The sequence below is a fragment of the Scomber japonicus genome, chromosome 5 (assembly GCF_027409825.1).
Source record: "Scomber japonicus isolate fScoJap1 chromosome 5, fScoJap1.pri, whole genome shotgun sequence".
NCBI lineage: Eukaryota > Metazoa > Chordata > Actinopteri > Scombriformes > Scombridae > Scomber > Scomber japonicus.
Genome location: NC_070582.1, coordinates 8,826,447 through 8,842,031, shown reverse-complemented (window position 1 = coordinate 8,842,031; position 15,585 = coordinate 8,826,447). Strand labels below are relative to the sequence as shown.

At 39.7% G+C, this 15,585-nt stretch overlaps 1 protein-coding gene across 4 annotated transcripts in view; it reads right to left on the bottom strand.

Moving 5' to 3' along the window:
* Window positions 1-510: 510 nt before the first annotated feature.
* Window positions 511-15,585, bottom strand: part of ppip5k1b (diphosphoinositol pentakisphosphate kinase 1b) — a 55,384-nt gene continuing 40,309 nt past the window's right edge. For 2 of the 4 annotated variants that reach the window (XM_053320042.1, XM_053320043.1), the window contains exons 27-31: window positions 14,220-14,282; window positions 6,904-7,041; window positions 5,516-5,629; window positions 718-801; window positions 511-601 (exon numbers count right to left, since the gene is read on the bottom strand). In XM_053320042.1, coding sequence (XP_053176017.1) covers window positions 549-601; window positions 718-801; window positions 5,516-5,629; window positions 6,904-7,041; window positions 14,220-14,282 — 452 coding nt within the window. In that variant the 3' untranslated portion in view covers window positions 511-548. Of the gene's footprint in view, window positions 802-5,515; window positions 5,630-6,903; window positions 7,042-11,296; window positions 11,441-14,219; window positions 14,283-15,585 lie in introns of all 4 variants that reach the window. The other 2 variants (XM_053320045.1, XM_053320044.1) reach the window with 2 other exon arrangements.

Sequence of the window (15,585 nt, the reverse complement as noted above, 5' to 3'; positions counted from 1 at the left end):
GAAACATGCCACAAACTGCAGGTTCATGCAGCCAGCTGTCACTGAATTTTGGCTTGAATTGAAAAAGAACCAACAAGGCTGTGATAAGTTCACCACATTGCTGCAGCACAACAGTGAACAAACATAAGGACACTTCTATTTTTTCTTAAGATTTCAAAGCAAAAATCAATGACGGCTGACACGCTGACTCACAGTTTCGCTTTGGATTTCAGTTTTGAATGTCTGCATGTACTGTAAGGTCAGAAATGAGCCAGCTGGTGTGCGTGAGATAAAAAGAGCAGGAACTACTATTCTCGTTTTAGCGAAGGCTGAAAATCCAAATTAAAACTCGAAAGGCACAACTGGTCCGATTATTGGCTTGATGCGCGGTTACTCAGTCGCAGCAGGTTCCTGTTGTCTGACTGTGTCGAGGTGATGATGAAGGGATGAGAGGTTTTTAACCGTTGAGGGTCCAGTGTTTAGTCACTGTCTGGTGCGGGGAATCGGATCATGTGGTGATGGGATGTAGTCGTGTACATCAGAAGGGTCCATGTGTAGAGTCAGAGTGGTTAAATGTCTGAATGCTGGCTTCTCTCTCCAGTATCAGCATCTCCTCCAGTGTCTTTATGTGAATGTGCCGCAGAAGAAAAAGGAGGGAAAGACGGACAAACTGAAGTCTTCAGATCTTGTCCTCAGATACCCAGAAGTCCTTGTGTTTTATAGATGCAGTCTACTCACTGAAGCTGAAGTTCAGTCCAGAGCTCTCTGTGATCGGAGACGAGGGGCCCGCACTGGATACAGCACTGGAGGGGATGCTGCCGTCTTCACGCACACACACACACAGAAAATACAGTTAATTATGTTTTAACCTCAGAAACATCCCAGCATCCACCACACAAACATCTCTGACCTTTTCTTTAATCTGACATTCTCTGGCATAAATACTGGACTTCCCTGATGGAAGAATTCATCTCATTACTTGCTGCTCTGAGCCACTCAAGAGTCGGGGGCTGGTATGATGTGTTACTGTACGTGCATAATGTGGAGGGACACAAAGTGAACACGGGGGGGGGGGGGGGGCTCTGTGTTCACTCCACATTGAACACAGAGGTCCCTCCACATTACGCACAGTGATTCACGACAAGAATAATAATAAAATCCCAGCGTCATCCCCTCGCTGCTTTATCTCCGGTTGCCAAGGAGAACTTAATCTAAACTGTTTTCATGAATTAAACCACATTTACGTCAATGTGTGTACAGGTATATCACTAATCTGAGCACACGGGTCAGCTGGTCCTCTTTAGCCTCCTGCTGTCTGGAGCACTGGCTCATATTTATCAGTTAAGCCAGTCTGGGGTTACGACCACCTTATTTAAACAGGTTGAACTCTTGTTTATTAATAGTTCCCAAAGTCCAGACTGATTTCGGTAAAAGAGCTTTTATATCTGCTGCAAACTCTGCCAGGAACCTTCTCCAATCTAAAACTGCAAACTTTGGTTTCTCTTTGTGAACTTAAATCAATAAATCTGTGAGCTCTGTCATCTGGCTGATGGTGTTTTGGGATATTTAAGAATCTACATGTGTTAGTCTTATGGATTACATTAGATCAGTATTCAGTTTATTTCACTTATTTTAGGCCGTGATGTACTTATTGATTATATGATATATTTTGTTTTGTTTGATGTGTGTCTGCACGTCTTGTTGTTGCTGCTTATCTTGGCCAGGACAGTCTTGATAAAATACTTCATCTCAATGGAGGGTTTTAGTTGTTAAATAAAGGTTTTTCTTTTAAAAACTGACTAAAATATCGTCTTAGGAGGTAAAGATGAAGAGTATTTATGTTCAGATTTTTACCTCCATTCACTAGTCAATGAAATAATGAACATTTTAGGGCATTTTAAACTCATATGGAGCAAAGAACTGTGCTTCCCAGACTGAAAGTACAAACTAACTAAGTGTGTAGTGAGGTGTGGGTGGACATTTCGGTCCAGCAGCATAAACGAACCGAGGAAAAACTACGTGTAGAAGATAGCATTAATTGGCTCATAGCATTGTAGTGTAAAGCCTGCAGGAATATCATAAAGAGAAGAAGAAAAGGAGACAAGGGATACATGTACAGACAGAAGGAGTGGGGAAAAGGAATTAAACCAAAAGACAAATGCAAAACAGAAGTTTCACCATCAAGCTGAAAAGCATTTTGTCTGCACATACTCCAGCATAATGAAGCTGAATCAGATCAGACATAACAACTTCAGAGGGAAAAGACAGAAGTGTCAAAAATGTTTGTGCTTTTAAAGGCTGCAAACAAATCAGTGTGCAATCAGTCTGCTCTCTCTGAGGTTCCTGATTAATATGCTTGTTTAACACGTACTGTACCTTAGAAACAGCTATATATATATTACAGCTGAAATGAGAAGTCCGTTAATTGATCAATAGAAAATTAATCTGTAAACTATCTTCATAATCAATTAACCCTCCTGTCGTCCTCCCGGGTCAAATTGACCCCATCTCTTTTGACTGTTCCTTCTTTCCTCCCTCTTTCTTTAATTTTTCTTTCATTCTTCCCCTCCTTCCCTCTTTCTTTGCTCCTTCCTTCCTCACTGCCTTCCTTCCTTACTCCTTTCCTTCCTTCATTCCGAGGCTCCTCCCTTCCTGCTTTCCTTCCTTCCTTCTCTCCTTACTTCCTTCCTCTTTTCCTTCCTCCCTCCCTCCTCACTCCTTCCTTCCTTCTTTCCTTGGCCTGAGGACAACAGGAGGGTTAAGTCATTTTTAGGGTTCAAGCATTTTTTCCAGTTTTGAGGACTTGTTTGTCTTTATTTTATTTTTTATTTTTATGACCAAGGGATTAATAGTGGAAATAAATGACAGATTAATTGATATAATTTTGTTTGATACACTTCTAAATTCATTAGTCCATCATGCAATAAGGGAAAAGAAGCAATAATTTTAATATAATCGATTGGCTGGTTGTCTGAGGTTTGAGATGATATGACGTCTGTTGCAGGACGTTTTGTGTCATTGTCCTTTAGTTTGTGACATTTGTACTAACTGCAAAAACTGTATACTGTGATGAGTGGCATGTGGGACTGTTAGAGTTAGCTTAGATTTGGGACACAGTCAAAGTCTTTCTGACACATAAAATGTTCAATGACGGACTCTGAGTGACACAGTCCTGTTCTTGGAAAGCAGCTGTACTGTTAACAACTGTGTCACAGTTTCACATCAGCAGCAGAACAAGTGTCCTATTCATCCGGCTCTAACCTCCAACATCCCAGCATGCAACACCACGTGATAAACAAGGCTAAATTAGTTCTCAGCAGTTACAGCAACTCCGATCTGGAGCAGGTACCGATGGGACGGAGAGAGGAGACACAGAGAAGACGGTCTGAGAGATAAAAAGTCGTCCGGGGTGAGAACTATGTAAATAAAGTACATAAATACACAAGACAAGGGGGAAATATAAGAGAAGATAAGTAAAGAAGAATCTGAAGGCAGATGCTTCATAAATCTGTAAAACACTGACTAGAGGTTGAATTAATCATCTCACCACCCAGAGGGATAAGAGGGGGAAAAAAGAGAAAGAGGTGAAGAAGGGAAAGAAGAGGAGAATGCGTAGTTAAAGGGGCTGTGATGTTCTCTAAGTCCTATTTAACTGAAGTTTTATAACTGAAGCGGATCCCACAGGGTGGCCTGCCAGACATTTACACCCTTATTTAATTCATCTGACAGTTTGGGGGCTCAGAGGAGGCAGAGATGTGTTTTTTATGCGTTTACTAACATACACATTTTGTAAGAATGCGGGATGTTCGTGAAAAGAGCCAGCTGTCATTTAATATTCACATTTTAGAGGTTTTTAGATGATGCTCTTACCCAAAGCTACTTAAAATGTTTGTTCAGGTTGGGGTCCAAAAACGATTCAATTGTATTTTATTTGTAAAGTGCCAAAATTAGTGTTGTTATCTGAAGGCACTTTTCACACAGAGCAGATCTAGACTGGTCTCTTTATTTTACAGAAACCCAACAATCCCCCATGAGAAAGCACTTGGCTACAGTAGCAAGAGAAATTTGAGCTGTCAATAGACAGAAAATTAATTGTTAACCTTTTTTTTTTAATATCAGTTTTGATCAATATGTTTATAGAATAGGTTTGTAATATATTTTTAGTCTGTCCTAAAGAAATACTTAGGTGCCCATATGAGCAATGATATGTTTCTTATCTCATAATCATTCCTCCTGTTCATACGGACTATTAAGGGATTCCTTCATAATGCACTGTCATTGCAAGTGATAGGGGACAAAATCCACAGTCCTCCTTCCATGCAAAAATATATTGAAAAGTTTAAGATAAATTGATGTTCAAGCTGTCTAAATTAGTCAAATCAAATTGAGATCTTTCAATGTTACAGTCTTTTTAGTGCCAAAGTCCCTCTTTTTGTTACTATACTTCTACTCTAACAGTAAAGCACTGTTGACTTTTGAGAGGAAAATCTTGACTAAATTGTCTGTAACTGCAGAAGCCAATTTAACTCAGATTGCTGAAGCCTCAAAGTATCTCTAAACTACATTTTTTGCTCATAACAAGGACTGAGTGTCCCCCATCACATTTCTGGGGGATCTTCTAATGCTTAGTATTCATAAGGGTACCTGACTATTGTTTTAAGACACACTTGAAACATGGGGAATCTATCCTTTAAGTCATTTAAATCAAGCACACATGTGAGAATCTGCTGCTTTTCTCTATTTTCTGTCTTTGTAAATTGAAGATTTTTGGACAAAACCATCAATTTTAACAAGTCACTTCAGGCTTTGGGAGATTATGATGTAAACTTCTCACCATTTTCTCACTTTTCATAGACAAAACAATCATTCATCTCAAAAGATAAACAGATAAATCAATAGTGACAATAACTCGTTACTTCCCTCGCTCTGTGTTTTGTTCAAGGACTCGTGTCGACTTGCTGATGTGACCTTTTCATCATGTAACCTCTGGGTCATCTTTGATAAATGAGTCTCCATCAGGTCACATCTGCTACCATCTACATGAAGGTCATTACTGAAGGTGGGTGAGTTGCAGAGGGGCTTTTTTATTTCATCTTGGTCCAGGTTTTGCTGAGCATGCAGGGTCTTTCCTGCTACCAGCTCAGCTTCTCATTCGTATAGTTACTCGTTTTTTCTCAGGGGAGCTGCTCAGTGCTGCATCAGTCTGTCCACAGAGCAGCTGAGGATTAAAAGCCTCTTTCACAGCTGAATCTGAAATTGATAACCGCTAAGTGGCCACAGTAAATGAATCATTTTAGCTGACTAGAATTACTCCTGACAGTTGAAATTTATAATTTAAAATAAATGTATCTAGATGGGATCCTTGTGCATGAAGAAAAATACTTATATCTTTCTTTGAAGTAACAGTCTGAGGATTTTTCTTAACCTCCGTCTAATAAACTCGCTGTATCCATATACAGACATCTACTGTATCAGAGGGGAGATAAATGCAGCCCCTCATATTACATAATGGCATAAAATCATTGGAAACACTCACGCCATAGGGGCTGGCTCGGCGGGCGAAGAGACGTCTCAGATCCAGAGGAGGACAGAGGCTGCTGTGGGCTGTAGAGAGACGTCTGGCTCTGAGAGTCGAACAGGCCGGACAGTGCTGGAGCGAAGACAGAGGAAACACACACACACACACACACACACACATATACACACACACACAGACACAAATCAGCTTCCAAATGTCATAAACAGAAGCTCATTTCCCATCAGACTTATACTGCAGCCCAAATATTTGGAAAGCCTTTTTTTTTTCATGTCAAGTCTTCATTGGATTTCAAATGAAACTGCTTTAACAGCTTTAATTTTTACATCCACATCATCAGAGCCCTTTTATACATTTGCCACTCAACTTAAGCAGACAGGAAGTAACTGCATAGCGTCACTCTGTTTGAGTCACGATTGTAAATTCTTTTGCTGTCAATGACGGCTGTGAAGTTGCTCTTTAATGTGATGGTAAACGGCTAAAGTGAAAGTACTTTAACTTTATAGTCACTCTTTTAATTAAAATCCAATGTGTGTAAGTAAAGAGCCAACACAATAATTCTGTAAATGTCCAATTACTTAAAGATTGGAGTCTCCTTGACATCTGCACTGGTGTTTGATGTATAAATACACAACTTAAAAAAAAAATCCTCTAAACATGACCAGAATCAGAAAAGTGCTTGATAATGATTTTTTTCTTAATTTATGATTATATAAAATGAATCCGGCCTTGACACAATGGCTGGTTTGGAGAAGCAACCATGTTTAATGGCATATTTAATCTGCTACTTGAAGATACAACACTCCTTCTTTCCCTAATCCAAAGGACAAGAGAGCCTTTTCTCTCATTAACATGAAACACTCCCATTAAAGCCGAATGTAAATCACATTTGTGTGGCTTGATTGTCAGTCACACACCCACCACTCAGGCTGTTGGAAGTCATAAAAATGATTTTCTCCTGCAGTTTGTTTCTTTTTTTTTTAGATTGTCTCACTCTCTTTGAGCTCCTAATCTTGTGTGACAATGGTCTCTTTCTACAGAAACGATGTCAGGTTAGTGTTAGGGCTTCGGACTCATCATGAATACATTTCCTTCGTGTTGTGTTCATCTAATCAAGCTTTCAGAAAAAAAACTCATAATGCAACAGCCTCTGTACTGTAGGAGCAGTGCACTCACTCAAAGAGAATATCTGATCTTCTGAACATGTAATCATCTAGTTCTCGAATATTAGATGACTCCCACTTCTTCAAATGTAGTTTCAAGAATAACAGGATAGGCAACTCATAAGAAATACATCACCTGCATCTCATAATTAATGAAGAGCTAAACAATGAGGAAAGATGTTTGAGTGTATGATACTTATATGCAGCTTCTCCAGGCAGGCCTACCTTTCATGGTCTTGGCGTGGGCCTCACTGCTGCTCTCACACATGGTGTTGAGGAACTCGTCCACCTGCTTCAGCGAGAGCGAGTTGTGCAGCGTCTCCAGCGGGTAGATAGAGGGCACCATGGAGCAGCCTTCAAAACCTGCAGTGCAGACACAGGGGGGGAAAAGAAAGAAAAAGAGATGCAAAGGCAGCCGTTCATACCGCTCCTCCTTCAGAAGTGGAAGAGCGGTTTATTAACACTAAAGCTCTCTGTGCATGTTGGCTCTTCTACAGCTTGTTCTTTCAATGCCATATACTGACGAGAAGATACCAAACTCGACCAGACGTTTCCATTCCTTAACTAGCCAGAGAGACTTTTATTCTACTGTACGATCTTCAATCAGTGGTTTGCTACCTTCTACAAAGTGTAACTCCTGTCTGACGTCTGACAGCAGGTACACTACACAAACCTATCAGCCGAGTATGTGTCAGCCAACATATCATCAACAATATGTCGCTGGTGGCTGGCGTTATTTTCCTTTGTTAGTAAGACCAGATGAACAAAAAATGTGGTATCTCATAGTTTGTACACATAAGAGGGTGAGGATCAATTCACTTTAATTCAAACCAAATAGAGTATTTCTTCACTTCAGTATGTTGATATTGAGACTAGGCAGCTCTTAAAACAGGTTTCTTGTTCTTTTCTGATTCATTTGCATTTTGGATGTACAAGACTGATGGTAGCTCTGGTGTCTGACTAATGTGTTCACTGGAGATGATAAATTCTTTCATTTTGCTCATTTTTTGAAAAACCCTACAGAGTTATGTGTCTGCATAATGAGCAGGAGATGCATAACATGATTTATTAAGTTACACTGTAGGTCGGATGTCTAAGTAACGGTTCAGCTGCATCCTGGCAGTCATGGTAGCTGTTAAGTCATGGTGTTCAACTTCATTAACAGACTGCAACTCAAATTATATTTATTTAAGGGAAAGTTAGATATAAGATCTAAAAAAAAACTGTTTAACCAGCTGGAGACGAGCTGCTCACCTCTGGGAGAAAAAAAAAGGAAGGTGCGACATAAATAAGATAAGCAGAAGTTCTGGGAATTAAGTTGACAACTATTTATAGATATATCAACCAGATGGAAATATGTGACAAAGTATTTCATCAGTTCTACCATAGTACATCCAGAGATTTCCAGAAGGGAGAAATGCTACAGACTATAGTTTACATTATTTAGCAAACTGTATGATTTTTGGCAAATTTCAGTGTTTTTCTCACCATGATGCCCAACCCTAGTTATTTCTATTAAATAATCCCATTCGGGAAAAATTAAATGCAAAATGAGATACAGTAGAATCAATGATCTGGTCTGCTGAAGCGAGACTGGACTCTGGCCAGAGGCGACCAAAATGGGTATAGCTGCATGTATTGTAGTCTTAAGTATAATTCATTAGTAAATTGACCTGTTTGGAGGTGAATTGACCACAGCCCTGTTATCTTACAGAAGGCAGATGTAATAATCCAGCTAAGGTGTAGTGTCATGTGCTGAATCTTGAGTTGTCAGATTCTGTATGGACATAATCAGTTATTTGTGTTTTTCTTTCATAAAATGCCAAAAAATAAAAAAAAGATGAACATGAGCTGAGAAACACAACTTGTAAACACAAATAGAGCTGTGCCATGACAAGCTGACGCTTACACACAAACTTACAGCAAATACAGTCCAGTGGCATTCAGAGCAGCCCGACAAAGAACACCATGATGAAACGACACCATAAAAAGGAAATGGATGGAGGGCGAAGCAATGCTTCCAATTCATCCATCTAGCCTAAGAGCATGCTGGTCAGCGCTGCATTTCTGTATGAATAATGTGCTATGACTACAAATTTTTCCATGGCTTCTCCCCGAAATAGCTTGTCTAGGATAATAACACAAGCGGAACGAAATAAAGGCGGCACTTAATGGACGGGAACCATTCAAGGTCTTGTGGGACAGAGATATGAATTTCCCCAGTTGATCGTTTTCACATCCAAGTTTTAGTAGAAGGGCTTAGTGTTTGTGATCGTCATGGGAACCTTCATATATAGTGGTGATAACCTAGCAAACATGCTTAACTTTGGCCAATTATCTGACAACCACCGAAACAGGAACAAAAACAGAATCAGAAGGTAAAAATCCATCACAGACAGCTGCTTTAACAGTTGTTTGAAGAGTTTTAAACTGTATTTCTCCACTTATCATGAAATCTTTCTCTTTACTGGAAGTTGGCCGAGGTTAATGTTCAACATGCCAAGGTCTTCCTGCCAAAGCCTTGACAAGAGAAGAAAAATAATAATAATAATAATAATAATAATACCTGTTTTGTAATTGATATGACAAAGCCTCAGGAGGGCGTGTTTCGGTAGCTCAGCAGACATCAATTCTGCATCACACATCTCACTTTTTAGCTTCAATAAATGTCAATCAACTGCATCTTTTCACCCATTTAGTTTGTTATTAATTTGCATTCTTTAATAAAGCAGAACTAATATAAAAATTAGCACAAGCTGGCATTTATTGCCTTTCCCCTCCTCCCTTCTTTACTGCAGTCTCTCCATGTCGATATCAAATTCAGCTCACGCACCAGATTCAGTGAGAGCAGAAAATCCTGACGCTACACTGCACCACTCACACATCCACTTACCAACACAGGAAAACACAAAGAGGACTGAGGAGACAGCACAGTGATATTAAGATGCTTCTATGTGAGAAAGCATTGCACATTGCCAAAACATCTCCATCTTACTTGACGCCTGTAGAAAAAGAAAACATCTGCACATCATTACAGACAGTCATCCGTGACTGCAAGGAATAATTGCGAAGTTCTGTTAAGGTGACACAATGTGCCAAGACGTGCTCCAGAAATACTTTAGAAAATCAGTGTTTTATGAACAGGCCACTACTTAATTAGCCAATTAAAATGAGGGATGAGAAGATGACCCAGATCTTTCAACAGACGCTGAAATATCTGCCACCTGGCCAGGAAAAAATGCTTTGTGAGTGCTGGGGAAGACACAGGGGAGCAGAGCCTGACCTCCCAGTGCAAGGGCCAAATCGGTGCCACCAACACATGGCTCTATTCCACAGACAGAGCTCATCATTGAGTAAATGTCCAGTTTAAGGGCATTTTCAATGTGGCACCGACTACTCAGGATAGAGCATGCACACAATGCAGTGAGAAAAGGCTGAAACTCTTTCATACAAAGAGTTCATTTTGCCGGTATTCAAGTGTCCATCCAGCATGCATGTAGAGCAATTAGTACTCCTTGTGCACATTATTGTTAAACAGTTTAAAACATAATTCGTTGCAATTATTATACTATTTTCTAGTTTAGGAAATGGTACAGTAGGTGTCTAGTTTTGTGCAAAGAAGGACAAAACTGACTTAAAAAGGTACTGTGTAATGCCGATACATCGGTCAGGTTAATATATCATATCAGTGTACAGGCTGGCCAGTAAGTGACAAAAAACTGCCAAACTCGATTTCAGGTAATTCAGAAACAGTGTGACCATTACATAGTTTGTCCACCAGAGAGCACTGACAAGAAGTCCTGCACAGTACATATCTTGGTCACAATAAATAAAAAAAGGAGTAAAAATCAAAGAAAAAAGTCGAGAGAAGTTTCTTTGTTTACTTTATGTGCTTACATTGAAAATAATTACTATAGGCGGATATAACTCAGGGATTTCTTGAACTTCCAAATATTGTTATCGTATCAGCCTCAAAAACCCAGTAACAGTTGGGTTTTAGTTCCCTTTCTCATGTTTGCCCAACAGGGGGGGTGCATTTCTATAGAAAGTAGTCCAATTTAGTAATTTTTTCCTCCTAATTCTCGACCTCTCTTTCTTTCTAACCATACTGTGTGTATGTGTAAGGAAGACCCAGCAGCCCTGTGCAGCTCTGTGGTGCTCCGCTAAGCTGTGGCTTCTTTTGAGAGATCAAATCTGAATGATCTGATGAAATCCAACAATCAGTTTCACTTGGGACGGCGTCACATTACGGAAGATAATGGCGCGTTTCACTGAGACTTTGAGTCTGCAGAGGAAAAAAGGATATTTCCTGCTTTGAGTATTACCATCTGGCAGCCATGCAAATGGACAGAAAATGTGTTTACAGGTGGACTGATGGAGCAATGTTGCAGATGTGATTAACAGACAAAAAGAGAAGAAAGAACAAATGCACAGGCAGAAACACGAAAAAAAAGGGCAACATGACAGGCGCGATTGTAAAAAAAGAATGCAGTGAACTACAGCAGATGCAAAGCTCAACTGGCATCGGCAGCGTCCCTCTGGCCCCAGCACTGACTGAATGGGGCTAAAGGGAGTCGGAGGAGGCGACGGGAAATGAGCGAGAGCTACAGAAGCTGACCGTAGAGAGATTCTGTGAGCTCCTGACCAGACTTCAGCCAGGTCTTGAGGAGACGAAGGTGGTAGGGGCAGTGGTGCAGGTGGTGGGCCATGGCCCCGTCCACAGCCAGAGGAGCAAACCCCAGCAGGAGCTCATCTGACGGCTCTGAAGAACAAGAGCAGGAAGAGACAGTGGAGCAGGAGGAGGACAAGAGGAGTAATAGGAGCTGTGCAGCAGAAAGGCACGGAGATAGCAGAAATGTGTTTGTGCGTCAGAGCTGAGTGTCTGAATAGGGAAATAAATAATCAAGAACAAAATTCAATTTCAATCTCTACCTTTATTGGATCAGAGCAGGTCTTGAACTTTCAGTTACGACTGATGTAGATCAACTATGTCTGAGAACAACAACACTACAACACTTCATCTACAGCACAAACAACTGGCGCAATCCAACCATTCAAAGCAAACAAAGTTCAAACAAGAGTTAACCCTCGGTCAAATAGAGACAGCAGCAGTCAATAACAGGCAATAATTCGATGCTGAAAAGTCAACAGAGAGCAGAAAAGACTCCACTTCAGACATTCGTACCATCAATAACACTGCTCAAGCACAAACACTGTCAAAAATATAGTCCTGTGAGCACCCTCAAGTAAAGAATGTGTATTTGAGCCTTGATTTTCTGATCCCAAACACCAACGAAGGGAACAGCTTTAAGAAGACCGTACAAGACTGAGAAGACCTCAAATATTTAATGAAAGCAAGAATCACACGTAATATGGCTGTTGCTCAAACACTGCTACACAAGACAATGCTAACATGCTGGTATAATGTTTACCATGTTCACCATCATAGTTTAAGGTATTGACACGCATTCACTAATAAGCAGTAAGCAAGACGTACTGCTGAGGCTCATGGGAATGCCATTAGTTTTGCAGATATTTAGCCATAAATCAAAGCATTGGATGAATTCAAGTTTCGATACGATCACCACCAAATTCATCCTGAGGTGTGATGAATATGTGTGATTCATTGAACGTCTGTGTAACAATTCATCCGATAGTTGTTGAATTGTGGACCAAAGTGGACGGCAGAGCGGCTGACAAGACAAACAATATATTTCTAAACAATTTATTTTCACTCGAGTTCACTGTGCAATATTAAAATTTGACTAACAAGCCTGTGAGTGAGGATGAAGATGATTGTGATTGCTCTTCTCTCCGTGCATCATATTTAATTATCGTTAATGTTCTCGGTGAGCCCAATATGTTTGTGCTCGTGCCTTAGAGAGCTGGTAAATTGAATCAGAATAAATAACACATTCATACAGTCCTTTACAACTCACCGTCCTTCCTAACGTGTGAGTTCAGGTCAACAAATAAGAAGCCTTTCTCTCCAAAACTTTACATTGATTTTGTGAAAATGTGACCCGAGTGATTTATGACTCAATTAAAAAAAGAAAATATACAACTGAAAAATGTTTTCTTTCAATAAAAAAGGACCCTAACAGCTAAATACCTGATTAGTATGCCTCAATATGCTCTTTACAAACATATGCGCATTTTAAATTTTAACTGCTGGACATTTTGATGATAATCGACTAACCTGAAAATGCAATTTACATAATTTTGGAATCAATTTAAAACTGCTCTAAAAATGAAACTAAAAAGGCACAAAGCTGGAAAACCAAAAGACTTTTACATTTGTTTGTGTTGCTGTTTTAATGCTGTTTGTTGTATATACTGGATTAACTGCTCTCTACATTACGTAACTGTCTCTTAATACGTTGTAATGGTCTTAAATTTAATTAACATACTGAGCTAAAGCCAACAACATACTCTGCGTACTTGATACACACACACATCGCAGTGGTTCCCTGAAATTTGTCCAAACACCTGTCAACATTATATCAGATTTCTGAATTACACAGTAAGCCATTTACCAGCTATAAATAGAGATTGAAGACAGAATGACCCTCTCACAAACAGACTGGGCCATGTAAGAGACCAGGTGATAAAACTGGTGAACTACTGCATTTAATCACTTGCTATCCAGCGGGGCTTTGATAAAGAAGAAAAAGAAGCAAGTTTTAATTATCTCAGATATTACAAAGAGATGCTTGTATACACTTCTAGCACTAATTTGATGATTCATTAAAAAATAGCAAATCTTACTGAATCAGTGTGATCCTAACAAGCAATGTAATAAAATAAACTGAATAAATTAGATTTTTACCATCCAAAATAATGAATTACAACAACTGAAACTAAACCATACCATCATTTTGTCTTGTTGGGTGTGTAGGTACAAACATCCAACCAGAAAAGAAAGGGAAAAAATGCATGGGAGCCAAAAACCAGCAAACTAATAAAGAGATTCACATCTGACTCCTGACTGTTATTCGTTACACGCAAAGAACCAGCTGATTTTGTGAGGATTTTTTTTCAATAATTTGCTGGAATGCAGCTCACATACAGTGAATTTTATCGCCCCAAAATAAGAAATTCAAAGAAATATGATTTATAATTCACAAAAAAAAGTGCAGGTGAGAATATGTTATGAGGAGTGCACATATAATCTACATGTGGAAATATATCTAAGGAAGGAGATATATTCCACAAACTGTAAATACAACCATCCTGTGGAGAAACAGCACGATCAGAGAGGCGAATTAAATAGGTGCAGGCAGAGCAGGTGGTGTTAGAGGTGAGGGCCGAAAAACAACACAAGGTACAACAAACACCGAGGGGTGTGGGGTGATGAAACAGAAACTCTGGAGAATAATTTTTAATCTTGGAGACGTTTAATGTAATTAACACAGTCAAACGTCAAACCCCCAAAAAATAGAAAACACAGGAAATGTTTTCCCACAAAAAAAAAAGGATCATGCAAGATATCAGGAAAACTGGAGGAGTGTCGAAATAAACTTGAATAAAAGCAGACATACCATTAGTCGGATGCCTGGCAAACGACACAGAAAATCTCTTTACTGCCGGCATAGAGAACAGCTCTGAGGAGATAAGAAAGGTAACTGGTATTACTGGGACTGCTGGTACCTGAGTCTGCCTGGTTGCCATGTGTGTTTTACATGAGGAGAAAAAGAGGAGAGACAGACAGAATGAGAGAGAGAGAGTTGGCACGTCGATTCATCAACGTCTGTCTGCCAACCGACATGCGTGAAAATGAGGGCATCTCTGAATACACAAAGAGGAGATAAGCTATCAGAGAGAAGTGAATGAAAAGGTTGTGGAGTGAATAGAATAAATGATGGATGTTTGGGCTGAAGAATAATAAACACAGAGGAGAAATGACGCAGGATTTTGATCTAAACTGAGTGTTTCTGTGACAGGAAACGATGTGAGAAGCCAACCTTTATTTTCTTTTGTTCCTTGGACTGCTATTGACCTTTAGCTCTTAAATGAACAGTTAAACCTTTGTGGGAAATGTGCTTTGTTGCCAAGAGAGTTAGATGAGAACGATCGATACCACTCACCTGTCTATACAGTAAATATGAAGCTCTGCCAGCAGCTGGTTAGCTTAGCTTAGCACAAAGACAGTAAAACAACTAGCAGGGGTCTGTCCAAAGCACCTCTAAAGCTCACAAGTTAAGACATTGGGGTTTTATGGGATGTTATGTGCTTGGTAGTAACTTTTTAGACTCACCTTGAGTTGCCAGGCAACCAGTGAAGACCTCAGGAAGTCACTGCACCTTCCATATAACACCCTATACTGTAGATGGTTGTTTTTACATGGTATATACACTCATATACACTCAACGAGCACCTCATAAGGAACATCAGTGGAATCTATTACAACAGCTCTATCATAGTTTCTACACATTTTCAGTTTTTGTTGATATTGTCAGAAAAGGTAATCTTTTTTTATGTTTATTATTGAGGTCTTATCGGTGTGCATTCAACTGAAAAGTTGAAGTTGTTTCTAAAACTTTATTTATATGTCAATTGTGTGAGACAAAATACTAGACTGCACAGGTGTTCCTAATAAAGTCCTCGGTGGGTGAATAATATTTAATTTAGAGACCTTTAGAGGTGGTGCAGGTAGGTTGGTTTTGTTGCATTTGGACTGGAGCACCGTTCCCCTTTTTCATCCTTTGCTTCCTGTCTTTGTGTAGCTGACTAGCTCCTGGCTGAAGCTTCATATTCACTGTACAGTCTGTGCAAGAAAGATAATCTGCATATTTCCTAAAATGTTTAACTATTCCTTTAACAAATGTCCTCACTGTTCACATAGGAGGGGGGGGGGGGGGGGGGGGGGAGTGGGGGTGGCGGAGCTGTGGAGACAACTGATAAATG